We start from the raw sequence: 13,831 nt of genomic DNA on the forward strand, positions 1-13,831 counted from the left end.
AAAAACTATAAAATGGATAAAGTAGATTTTAGTGCAGTTGACTATTAGTGTCACAGTAAAAATATTAAGGTCCTGCATCGGCTACTTTTTTTTCAGAAATGGGTCAGATACTTGCCTAAATTAATATGGGTTAGATAGGCAGTGTGTATGATCATGCCATAGGACGGGAAACAGGATGACTGAAACACTAAGTACCCTCTGATACTTGAGATCATGTCGAAATTCCGTCGAATGCTTTTGAACGGTCCCTAGTGGGTCTAACCTGTGCACGTGAGCGAAAATTGCGGTCGCGCTGCCTGCAAAAGGGTGCGACCACGTTCAATGGCGCTGCAGCCCCGCAGTATCCTCAGAGAAGGGTCGGAACGGCCGGAGGTGTCAGCAGGGTCGAAGCACGTGGAGAATGTGTTCCGTCGCTCATCGCACTACAAACTGTCGTTTTCGACCTGCGAAATGTGTGGGAACCAGTGTCGGAGTGCTTTTGTCGGCGCTCTTTATCCCACCGTCTGAGGCCTTTTCGTGTCGATTTCCATGTTTTTGCCGTAAGAAAATCGCGTGATTTCGACGTTGGGTGCCGCGGTTTTGACCATGGCAGGGGTGTCTAAAGGAGGGGGTGAGATGAGGGTGAGAGAGCTGTGACGACCTTGTCACCGTGGCGCTGGACGGAACTGTGGTGCCAGTGTGACACCAGTAACCCGCTTTTCACATGTCAAACGTCCCCTTAGAAAAATTACACATGACTGTGCTTAAACTGACACACAATATTTTTAGGGCAACGCAATCTGACTTTTGATAACCCTACAAAAGAATGGCCCTGACTAACAATAACCTATACCTTCTATGAATCACTTACCTCACAAAAATCTTCGTTACTCGAACTACTGCAATACAGCGAGCACCACTACTCCCAGCTAAATAAAAGATTCAAACTAACTATTGATATGCATAGTTAGCAAATGAAAGATTTTGATAGAGAACAAACAATGTATTTATCTTAATAGTGTTCAAAAGTCATAATATCTATAATAGTCCATGATATGCAATATTACAAATTTACTGTTTCTGTCCAGATCATCCGCTCTCAAAACTCCGCCATCTCACTCCCCACATCCACCACCACTGCTGGCGGCTCACCAACTGCGCAACGCTACGCGCTGTTCACATCCAACTGCCCAACACTACAATAGCGAATATTCCAATAATGCCACCCAGCCACAGACTGCACACAGCACAGCCAGGGATTTTCGTACAGAGCGCTACGTGGCGTCACCAACACAAAAACCTAGACAGCCTACTTACACATGGACTTCCGGGCTGTGTCCGTTTTTCCGCACGTGTCGGCGCGTCGCTGTCTGAAGCGAGTCCAGCCTGTGAGGGTGGCGTCGCAGAGCGGCACGGAGGAAGGCTGCCGCCACCTTTGAGCCAAAGCCCACACTTTCTTCTCCCAATGGGATACAACAGTACTGAATTTCGAAAGGAAGATAGTTTAAAACTGTGAATGAAGAGCCACGTGTCTGTCGCAATGTATGTTGTTGCATAGCTTACAGGATTATTTGATAATGAGCTTAAGCTCGAAACCAGTCATCAAGTAATAAAGGGCATTAACATCGCAACGTTGACGGTACTCTGTAATCTATCGCATAATTTTGCTAAAAAACATTGCCAGATGAGTGGAAAGCACACGTAGTGTGAACAGAAATCCACAACACCACTGAAGATACATGGTGCCTGTCCTGAAGCACCGACGGTTGCATATCACCACTCAGTTTGCATACGGGCCTGAAGAAGACAATAATCCAGTGTCGAAACTGGTCGCGTAATTAAAGTATTTTATAAACGGAAGTACGGTTGTTGGTATTTCTTACTGCTACAAGTTTTTGACCAGCCGCAGTCCCACGCCCGCTTCAGTGATTAATCACCTAGCGCCGTTCCTCTCGGTCTACTCGTTGCCCGTGAGTCGGCAGTGTGCGGTCTGGGTGACGCAACGCTGAGGGCCCCGAGGTGCAATCCTGACCGTGGATGAGCAGCGGCCGGTTCCAAGGCCAGGGTCCCCCCACTGCGCGCCTTCCGCCTATGACGTCAAGTGCAAAGATAGATTAGCGCCAAAACCTACGAGAGAGCTTCGGCGGTCGCTCAGTCGTGGAAGGTGTGGCAGGTCGGGGACACTCGCTGTGCGCAGTCCGCCATGAAGGCCCGCTTCGAGGTGAGTGGCCGAGGGTGCGTTGCTGTGGTGTTTACCACCCACTCCCAAACACGGCGGGCAGTTCTGGAAGTCGGCAGCTACGTTTTAACACGCGATACTTTTCATTCACTTGCCCACAGCAAACTAGCAAACGTCCCATTCAGGCAGTGTCACATTCATTCGCAGGGCGACCGCACCTGCTGGCTATGGCAAACCCAATACTTGGACAACACTGCGCTGGCCTAGGAAACCAGCAACTCTATTACTTATTTACGATATTACAGTGCCGGTGTTGTTAAGAAGAACGATGTGACGTTACTTAGGAGATGCACGCACGCAGCCTGCAAGACAGGAACTGCGATATCGTATTCATCAGGCAGCGAACTTTCCTCCCCTGTACGGGAATCACGTAATGTGTGAACGAATACCGGTCGTGACACAGAACCCACGACGTGTGGAAGTTTGGGTCTGCCCGCGAGTCGTGCAGGGAGAGCCAGAACAGTTAAGGCGACCCCTCGCCCAAAGCGGGAAAGCCGGGTTCGAGTCCCGGTCGGGCACGATTGTTTTTTATTGTCATTCCATTCTACAGCTGACGATTGTTCGTACTGACAACTACGAGCACATTTCGTGTATCATTTATTTGAAGATGTGAATATGGCATCTGTTCTTTCGGACATATCCGAAAGAACAGATGCCATCTTCATGTCGTTTAACGCTAACCGGCTGATGACCTTCAGCGCGGATTCACACGATTTGCCTGAACACTTGCGGGACTCCGTGGATTGTCTGCTGCGAGTAATGGGTATAATGGAAGGGGCACTACGAATGTAGTGTGTGGACTATAAGTTGATAATGAGGGTCTCACGGGGAGGGTGCCGGAGATAAATCCCTTCAGTCGCACTATCCTCTGTGCCCTCGGTGGCTCACTTGTCAGATGGCTAGAGCGTCTGCCATGTAAGCAGGAGATCCCGGGTTCCAGTCCCGGTCGGGGCACACATTTTCAAATGTCCCCGTTGATGTATATCAACGCCCTTCAGCAGCTAATGGTATTTATTTAATAGTAATTTTATTGTTTATTTAGTTGTCTGTCACAGTTGCACATTATCCTTAGCGCTAATTAGTTTCGAACGAGTACTTTCATTTTCAAACCATTGCCTGCATCTGTGATACAGGGACACTATAACTGATACGTCTTAAACAGAACTGGGAACTCGCCGAGATTGCATCGAATCTACTAGCTGGCCTTGAAAAAATGGTTCAAATGGCTCTGAGCACTATGGGACTTAACATCTGAAGTCATCAGTCCCCTAGAACTTAGAACTACTTAAACCTAACTAAGCTAAGGACATTACACACGTCCATGCCCGAGGCAGGATTCGAACCTGCGACCGTGAAAAAATTGTAACAAGTAATATTTTTATTTTTTTATTTTACGTGCTACATGTGTATCTGTTACAACAGTGCAGCGTACATTCAGAAGAAATTACGGAAAAGAACCGCAAAGTAAACAGAGCATCGTGCGTTCGTGTCGACAATTTAGGAACACTGGGTGCGTCTGTAAACTGAAAATACCGGTCGACAAAGTGTGCCAGATTCAGTCGGGGAGAGTGCGAGAGAAAAGTTCGTACGCAGTCCAAAGTAATCAACAGCCAGTGTATGCCACGAACTTTGAACACCGCAGCAAACCGTACGGTAGATTTTGCGAAGGTAGTTACATTTCCAACCGTAACGTCTGTAGCTCGTGGAAGAAATAAAAGCGGAAGATTATGGCCGGAGCCTACAATTTCGCAGCGAAATGCAAAAGGCACTCGAGGATGAACATTTCGCCTACAATCTGATGGTCAGCGACAAAGCAACCAATTTATCTGGAAAGGTTGATGGCCACTATGTCAGAGTTTGGGGCACTGAAAGTACTCATGACTTTAAACTTCCTGGCAGATTAAAACTGTGTGCCGGACCGAGACTCGAACTCGGGACCTTTGCGTTTCGCGGCCAAGTGCTGTACCATCTGAGCTACCCACGCACGAATCACGCCCCGTCCTCACAGCTTTACTTCTGCCAGTACCTCGTCTCCTAACGGGGCGTGAGTCGTGCTTGGGTATCTCAGATGGTAGAGCCCGCGAAAGACAAAGGTCCCGAGTTCGAGTCTCGATCCGGCACACAGCTTTAATCTGCCAGGAAGTTTCGTATCAGCGCACACTCCGCTGCAGAGTGAAAATCTCATTCTACTCATGACTTCTCCACATGGCAGTATATTCTAGCGCATGAACTGAAAATCCTCACGAAATTGTGGCGCACAAATTGAAATTCCTGACGAATTGTTACGAGTGAAGAAAATTCGCCGAAAGTTAATGTTTTCTGTGCAATTTCACAGTCGAAGCTGTAAGGGCCGTTTTTCTTATCACTGCGACTGTTACGTCCTATTTTGAAATTTTGAAGTCTTAGTTTTTTTCCACAACTGTCTGTTGATTCCGAGAATTTCATCTTCCGACAAGACGGCACACGCCCTCATTGAACTCCAGCATCGCTGGACAGGGGACAGGGCGCAGTGGGGCACGTGACGTGCCTCCAGAGGTTCTCCCTGTCCTCCCCCCTCCCCTCCCCCCCCCTCCCTCCACCCACCTGTCACCTGACCTGGGGACTTTTTCCTCTGGGGGTATATTAAGGACCGCTTTTACGTACTTCCACTGCCATGAAGACTGGAACAGCTCAGAGAATGCATCACTGCTGCTGTGATGACCAGAGGCGGACTGCGCTCTCGTTTCTGGAGGTTGTCACGGAAAACTGTATTGTGTTTTTGTAGCTGTCTTCACCTCCCCCCCACTCCTAGCTCCCCATCCAAAACCCCTCACCCGCCCTTCCTCACAAAAATAGCCTCCAACATCCTCATTTTGAATGTGCTACAGAGCGCACAATTTTGATAACGATCAAATACTGGGTTGGTGCATAACTTCGAAGCGTTCTTCCAAGTTCAGTAAACACAACAGACACACATAATAGAGGCTTCAGTCATCAGTGATATATAGTTCACTATTCATAGCGGTCTGCTATAGCTGGGGTAAATGTTCGATTCCGCGAGTGTAGAAATCACGTGGTTTTGAGGCGAAGAACTCGTCGACCGACGTTCGGAGCGCATTTTCGTTTGGAAATAAAGTTCCTTGAAGGTTGTTCGACACAGAGCGGAAAAGGTGTAAACCTGTGTAGCGTTTTTCGTCAGTCTAGCAGAATGCGAGCGGGCGTTACCGTGGAGTTGCATCACCTCACCTCACGCAGTCTTCCTGGTCGCTGTTCTCGGACTGCGCCTGCAGAACGTCTCAGTTGTTGACAATAAACCTCAGCAGTGATGATCACAACTCGCGGAAGCAGTTCGTAGTACACCATACCGTCACTTTTCCACCCGATGTATAACGATCTTTTGTGCATGTGCGCAGATCTTCGTTGCTGCTTTGTTTGGGCTCAACCAATTCTTTCCTTTCTCTTTCTTGTGTTAGCATAAATACACCATTTCTCGTCACCACTAACGCTACGGGATGGTAATGGTCGGTATTGTTCACGAGCCAATTGATGAGTAAGCAGATATGCACATACGGCCATACGCTGATTTTCGTGACAGAGCATGCGGTATCCATAAAACCCTGTTTTTGAACTTTCCCCACTGCATGCAAATGGTGGAAAGAGCGCGCAGTTCATCATATTTGCCAGTTCTCGAGTTCATTGACTTGAGACATAGTCGATTAAAACGTTTAAAAGATGATCTTCGAACGCCGTAGGCCTCCTGAACGATGAAAGTCAATTACGTCCAAACCATCCTCCTCAAAACGAGAAACCTATTTTCTTGGCTTTGTCTCTACACTTCCGTTATTCCCTCATACCGTGCAAATGTTTCTCGCTGTTTCCGCTGCTGTCACCCCTCTACTGAACTCAAAACAGGCGAATATGTAGGAAATGTTCCCATTTCTCCACTTGGCAGTTCATTTTGTAGCGTTGACAGCTCCACTCAGTAGCTACAAATGACATGACAATATTTAAACTCAAGTAGCAAGAGTGAACTACAAATAAAAATGAGAGTGGATAAGAAAACGCATAACAATCGGCATACCAACACGCAAAAGGAAAACGACACGAAGTTTTGCACCAATCTAATATACCCGTATATAAACATTTTTAATGTAATAATAATGAAAAACAATTACATTAATGACCATAAAATATATGAAATTCTGCAAGTTCTTTAATCCACTGCCATTTTTGAGACTCTTAGCTTCCACGCTATTTTATTGGCCAAAAGTTAGCACTGAAATTTAGACATTGAAATGCAAGTGTGTGTTCAAAAAGTAAACCGAATTTTATTATTTCGCATGTTGTATTAGATTGATTCGCGTGATTTTTAGTTCTTGCGTAGGTAAGTATGTCTGGAAAGTGTGTGTGTACAGAGTTAGCGTTATCGGATGTTTAGTCTGTTTCGAGCTGCCAGAATGGTTAGATGTGTGTTGGTAGTATCGGTGATAATTTTGTGTAAATGTGGGCGAGATTATTAGCATTACATATTGGTATCAGACAGGAATGAAGCGCAGCAAAGTATTAGAAACGGTAAATATTGCTTTTGGTGACACTCGTATGATTAAACGAGGGTTTACGAGAGGTATACGCGTTTTGGAGGAGGCCGGAAAGTCGCTGAAGATGGAGGGAGCCCTCGTCGTCCCAGCACACCATTTGACGACGAAACCGTGGAAGAAGGGAAACAAGTGATTTCGAACGATTGCCAGATCTCTATTAGACAAGTTGCTGATGGTATTTCAGCCCTGGTTTTTTTTCGTTTTAATTTGGTTTTCAGACTACAATTAGGTCATGAAATCTTTTTTCGATAATTTTGCGAAAAAAGCACCCATACGTTCGTGTGGGCTGGAATTAATTTATTAAAAAACGGCCCAGTCACAATGTATGCGGCCCTCCTCCCCCCATGTTTGACATCAACTTGGAACAACCACTCGCAGACGTCATGTGGCAGCATTAGCAGTGGAGGGAGGGGTGGGAGGGGGGGGGGAGGACACGGGAAAAAAAATGCAGTCGTTGTCGTAATGCGCAGACGGAGCAGTTTGTCTCGCGCCCAAAAGGGCACGATCACTTGCTTTCGTGCGGAAAGTGGAAGCATTTCCGAAGCGGCTAACTACGTAGCCTATCCACGTGCCGTCGTGGTTCAAGTATACAGCGCATGGCAAAATGGCGCTACCCAAAACCGGCGCACGAGGCGACTGTGGAGCACCGCGGTCCACAGGTGACAGGCAGGGCTGCACGACGGCTGTGGAGATGTGCGCGGGCCAACAGACGTACAGCTGTTTAACAACTGACCGCCCAGGTGAACCGAGGGGCTGGCGGCAGCGTCTCCTCGAGGACAGTTCGGCGAACGCTGCTGGCTGTGTGCCGCCGCGGCAGGCACCCGTGCCGACTGCCGTTCATCGGCGACGAGAGCTGGAGTTAGCGCCGCGGTGCTGCGGCTGGGCGTGCACTGGGTACCGACACGAGGCGTTTGCACATGAATGGCGCTTTATGCTCCGTCGGCTTGGAACGTCTGAAAGCCAACTCCCTGCCGACAGGTCGTAAACGTCCTGGCCGGACGAGGGAGCGTTACGGCCTGGGGAATGTTTTCGTGCCGTTCGCTGGATGATCTTGTCATTCTCGAAGGCACAGTGAACCGGCAAGCATGCATCTATCCTTATGGACCACGTCCAGCCCTACACGCAGTTTGTTTTTCCTCGGCACGATGACATCTACCAGCAGGACAACGCAACGTGTCGCACAGCTCTGAGTGTGCGTTCAGAAACTGTTCAACACACACACACACACACACACACACACACACACACACACACACACACACACACACACACACACCCATCCCCGAGGGAGGACTCTAACCTCGGCCGGGACCAGCCACACAGTCCATGACTGCAGCGCCTTAGACCGCTCGGCTGGAGTGTGCGTGTGTGGTTAGAAGAGCACCAGCGGTATCCACATGTACAATGACTGAGTGACAGAATACTGCACAATTATCACATTCACATGTAATTACATGCCGGCCGGAGTGGCCGAGCGGTTCTAGGCGCTACAGTCTGGAACCGCGCGACCGCTACGGTCGCAGGTTCGAATCCTGCCTTGGGCATGGATGTGTGTGATGTCCTTAGGTTAGTTAGGTTTAAGTAGTTCTAAGTTCTAGGGGACTGATGACCTCCGATGTTAAGTCCCATAGTGCTCAGAGCCATTTGAATCATTTTAGTAATTACATAATCGATTACCCATTTATATGTAATCTAGAATGTAATGTATATCTCCAGCGAATTTCGCCCTGCAGTTTAACTTCCACGCAGCCCGATGTTTCTGACGTCATATCTCCTGAACTATGTGTGGTACAGTGATGTATGTGAACACTGCCTGCAAAATGTGTCACGAATACAGTAATTAGTAAGAAAGTAGTAAGTTAAAACGTCATGCTTCATGCGAAAAATTACTAAGTGATAAACTTTTTGGTTGAAATGGTTCAAATGGCTCTGAGAACTGTGGGACTTTACTGCTCTGGTCATCAGTCCGCTAGTATTTAGAACTACTTAAACCTAACTAACCTATGGACATCACACACATCCATGCCCGAGGCAGGATTCGAACCTGCGGCCGTAGCGGTCGCGCGGTTCCAGACTGTAGCGGATAGAACCGCTCGGCCACTTCGCCCGGCAAACTTTTTTCCTATCATTATTTTGTGAGAGTTGTCAGCGAGACAAGGTCTCGTAAAGGATTGAAATTAAGTGTGAAGTCTGTTGAAACTCACTAAGTGCTCTCGTTCTCAAATACTGGACGAATGAAGTACTAGTATTTGCGCGTCGTGGACTATACTTAATTTTTCACCCCACCCCTTTGATAGATAGGTATGTACTATCTGTTTATTCACGGTTATTATGTGTTAATTCAGGGCATAAGCTATGGCCATTCCAAATTTCATCCAAATTAGTCCAGCAGTTTCAATTCAACATGAAGCAGTATCACACTCACACACACTCTCTCACACACACACACACACACACACACACTCACACACACACACACACACACACACACACACACACTCACACACACACTCACACTCACACTCACACTCACACTCACACTCACACTCACACTCACACTCACACTCACACTCACACTCACACACACTCACACACACTCACACACACACACACACACACACACACACACACACACACACACTCACACTCACACTAACACTCACACTAACACACACACACACACACACACACACTCACACTAACACACTCACACACACTCACACACTCACACACTAACACACACACACACACACACTAACACTACACGACTGGCGGACACCTGGTAACCCTGTGTGGCGTTTAGAACGCCAACACTAAACGCAGAACAAACAAGAACGCACCGGAGGCTGTGTCGCCTTATCTGCTCGCGACACGTAAACCACACAACCTGCCTCTACCTTAAGTCTATAATGACGACTCATTGCGAAACTGTGCTGGCCATCCACAGTACCCTGAACTTTCATCTCCCGTTATTTCCTGAATTACTTGCCCAGTATCCTCATATACTGACCTCGCTCTATTACTCCATCTTCTGCTTACGATGTTGGCACATACACTTTAACTATTCTTCTTGTCTTTGGTTTGCAGTCGATCATGACGAGGACATCGCTGTTACCGGGCTCTTCCCAGCAGCTCACTCTCTTCCCTGCCTTACTATTCGCAACGAAAAGTTCTCCCATTAAATGCTTTTCTGCTGCTGTGGATATTGCCCCATATTCGTCTGAGCGGAAATCCACCTCGCTTAATTGACCTTCGCACAATCAGCTGACAGGCTGCTTTTGCATCGCACCTCCTCAACTCTTGTACAGTAACGCCCGCATATTCTGCTGCATCCACAAGGATTTCAAAAATATTAGCAGTAGCCCCTCACTTTCAAGTCCGAGCTGAAGAATTTCCTTAAGGCTCATTCCTTCCATTTCGTCGAGGATTTCCTGGAAATAAGTCAATATCTCAGTTATGTTGTCGACAATGGTAATATATACTCAACAGTTTGTCGTCTGCATAGGATTCCCGTAACTTTTCTGATAATTTCATTTACCGACTCGTTCAATGACGGTGAAGTTATGCGCCTTTATTTCATCCTACGAAATGAGGCGTGTAAAATAAAGATATAAAAACAAAACAGTCGTGTATCCAAGCTGTCGATAAGAATAATATACAGAAGAATGGAAAAGGAACATGTGGAATAGGCTAGATGGTCAGTTTGGCTTTAGGAAAGGTTAAGGCACCAAAGAGGCAGTTCTGACCTTACGCGTGGTAATGGAAGCGAGACTTAAGAAAAATCAAGACACGCTCGTAGGATTTGTCAACCTAGAAAAAGCGTTCGACAGCGTAAAATCTTGCAAGATGTTCGAAAGGTCCAGAAAAATAGGAGTAAAGTAAAAGCAAAGGGGGGGGGGGGGGGGGAGAATAATACACAGAATATAAAAGAAGCAAGAGGGAACAATAAGACGAAGGCCAAGAACGAAATGTGAAAGATGCAGTCTTCCGCCACCGTTCAGTCTATACATCGAAGCAGCAATGACTGAAGTAAAAGAAAGATTAGAGAGTCGGTGAAAGGATACCAAGAGATTCGTTGGCTACATTGCTATCCTCAATAAACGTGAGGAAGAATTGCAGACCCGTTGAACGGTATGAACAGTCTAAGCAGTACAGAATATGGATTAGACAGACGAAAGTAACGAGGAATAGCAGAAATGAGAATACCGAGAAACTTAACATCGAAATTAGGACCACGAAGTAGAAGGAATCAAAATCGCACATAAGGGACGAAACAAGAACATGAAAAGCAGACCGTAGGACATTCCTGGCCAAGAGAAGTCTATTAGCATCAAACATTGGTCTTATTTTGAAGAAGAAATTTCCGAGGATGTACGTTTGGAGCACAGCATTGTATGGTAGTGAGGAAACCAGAACAGAAGCACTGGAGATGTGGCGATACAGAAGAATGTTAAAAATTAGGTGGACTGATAAGAAATGAGGTGGTTCTCAGCAGAATCGGCGAGGAAAGGGATATATGGAAAACTGTGACAAGAAGGAGGGACAGGATGATAGGACATCTGTTAACAGATCAGGGAATAACTTCCTTAGCACTAGAGGGCGCTGTAGAGGGTAAAAACTATAGAGGAATACAGAGATTGGAATACATCCGGCATATAACTAAGGACGCAGGTTGCAAGTGTGACATGGAAATGGAAATGTCGTGTGGCTAAGGCCTCCCGTCGGGTAGACCGTTCGCCTGGTACAGGTCTTTCAATTTGACGCCACTTCGGCGACCTGCGCGTCGATGGGGATGAAATAATGATGATTAGGACAACACAACACCCAGTCCCTGAGCGGAGAAAATCTCCGACCCAGCCGGGAATCGAACCCGGGCCCTTAGGAATGACAGTCTGTCACGCTGACCACTCAGCTACCGGGGCGGACAAGTGTGACATGAAGAGATTGGAGCAGGAGAGGTATTGACGGTGGACCAGACGGAAGTCTGATGAAGAAAAACAAGCAAACGAGTGCAGAAATGTGCGTATTTTATTGTATACTTTGCTCAACCAGTAAGGTCCCCAGTGATACGAAAAGTAGGCGTTTAGTATCAGAATTAAGTATCTAGCAATGAAGAAGTTTATTAAATGGTCAAAGCAAAATTCATTACGAATAATGCTGATAAAGTTTGTGTAGTAACTGAAGCAATAGAAAGTATGTCGTTCAAACAATTCAGAACATCGCTATTTATGTGCTAGAGAATAAATATACATACACGAAATCAGGATTAAGGGCACGGTCCAATTCCACCCATCTGCTTTGACCCATGTCGTCCTATATGATATCAGTTTACGCTGCGAAAGATTTAAGTGGCCTGTTATTAAATGTTATGTGCGGTTGTCTTAGTTGTTTGTGTAATCTATCATATTTGTAAACTATGCTGTTTATCCCGTGACGTACTACATGTGGGTATTGCTTGGATAGAACCTGGGAGCATAGCTTAAATTTTCGATCTAGAATCTATTGGCGATTACAGTTCTATTTTTTCTCACAAAATTTGGGTGTTTTTTTCGAAAGTGACGTTGTGGAGCTGCGTATATGGTTTCGACTGATCTTTAAGGAGTCGTATTTTTGTTATTGGCGTCTCACTTTTGCGGTGGAGATTTATTTTTTTATGTAATTTGTAGTAACGATTTGGTTGAATGGGAGTGAGTTTTTGGTTATTAGTTTTTTTGTTTTCGGTTTTTGACCTCTTAATTTTCGTTTCTACTGCGATTCCAAATTATTTTTTATATATTTTCTTTTGGTTCGTCTGGATGAATTTTTGTGAGTGTTGCTTTTCTATTAAGTCGTTTTCTGGGAGTGTGTGTGTGGTATCCCTGTCTTCGTTTGAGCTATACAGGTCAAGAAAAGAATTCGATTGCAAATGTCCGATTTTTGTAATTTTTGGCTCGGTTTATTCTATAGAAAATCGTGTGTGTCATTTTTACATTATCTCGTTTGTGTGCGCGTGTGCGTGTGATATTTCTTTTTTCGTTTAAGCTATGTAAGTCAAGCAAATTACTCGATCGCAGTTTTTTATTTTTCTGTACACTTTCGATTCATTTATTCTCGATCTATTCGGGTGTCTTATTTTCCAGTTTTTTTGGTTGTTTTGATACATCTTCGGCTTATTAACCTTTTTTAGTTTGTCCCCGACCAAAACATCTCATTTCCGATGGTGTCCCGTTAATTTATTTTCTTAGCGGATTGAAAACCTTACGTTTGTTTTCGACCATAATGGTCTTACAGCCGCCATGTTGAAAACTGTAATCGGCCTATTATTAAATTTTATCTGAGGTTGTCTTGGTAAGTACGTAAACGATCGTTTTTACTCGAAATATGACGTTCTGGGTCAAAGCACTTGGGTGGAATCTGACCTTTCTCTGTTCCCAAAATTATTACAACGCACTGAATGGAGCCTTTCTACATTGTGTATTATATCAATAATTAAGTAACATAACATATTTCGGGACTACATTATCCCTTTATCAAATTCTGTAAACTAAGGAGAGAGAAATCATTACTTCGCATAACTACATATTTCAACACACGGGTAAAGTAAATCATCTATACTGCCCTGTAGTATTACATACCTTGAAATTAACATGTGATTAGGCACAGTCAAAAACAAGCAGGCAGGAAACATCAATTGTCAGTCATATAATTCTCTTTCTTGTACATATCATGATGGCTCATAGAACTCGCACGGGGATATGTTTATTATCTAAAGTCAACTGTGTTGACCTATCAAAGATAGTACGATCCTGTTACACATATATCACAGCCACCAACGATGTTGCTGTCGGCAGTAAAATCGTTGAACGTTTGTGTGTCACATAGACCATGTGCAGTCTGTGTTGTATATGGTCGATGGTGTGTCAAGCCACATTACGGATACTGGAATACAGTAGCCGCGAGCCATGCGAAATCCTATAAACAAATCTTGCACCAACGTTCGACACAGCATCATTGGCGACTATGATTTGTACACCGCGTAAACAAATAAGACAGTATA

At 45.5% G+C, this 13,831-nt stretch overlaps 1 protein-coding gene across 2 annotated transcripts in view; it reads left to right on the forward strand.

Moving 5' to 3' along the window:
• The first annotated feature begins 2,115 nt into the window (after positions 1-2,115).
• LOC126428062 (UDP-glucosyltransferase 2-like) overlaps positions 2,116-13,831 on the forward strand; it is a 75,619-nt gene continuing 63,903 nt past the window's right edge. For both annotated transcript variants that reach the window (XR_007576763.1, XM_050089939.1), the window contains exon 1: positions 2,116-2,200. Coding sequence is in view for 1 of the 2 variants with exons in the window: in XM_050089939.1 (XP_049945896.1) it covers positions 2,183-2,200 (18 nt within the window). In the remaining variant the exon portion in view is untranslated. The remainder of the gene's footprint in view (positions 2,201-13,831) is intronic.

Source organism: Schistocerca serialis, chromosome 12, assembly GCF_023864345.2.
Source record: "Schistocerca serialis cubense isolate TAMUIC-IGC-003099 chromosome 12, iqSchSeri2.2, whole genome shotgun sequence".
Classification (NCBI taxonomy): domain Eukaryota; kingdom Metazoa; phylum Arthropoda; class Insecta; order Orthoptera; family Acrididae; genus Schistocerca; species Schistocerca serialis.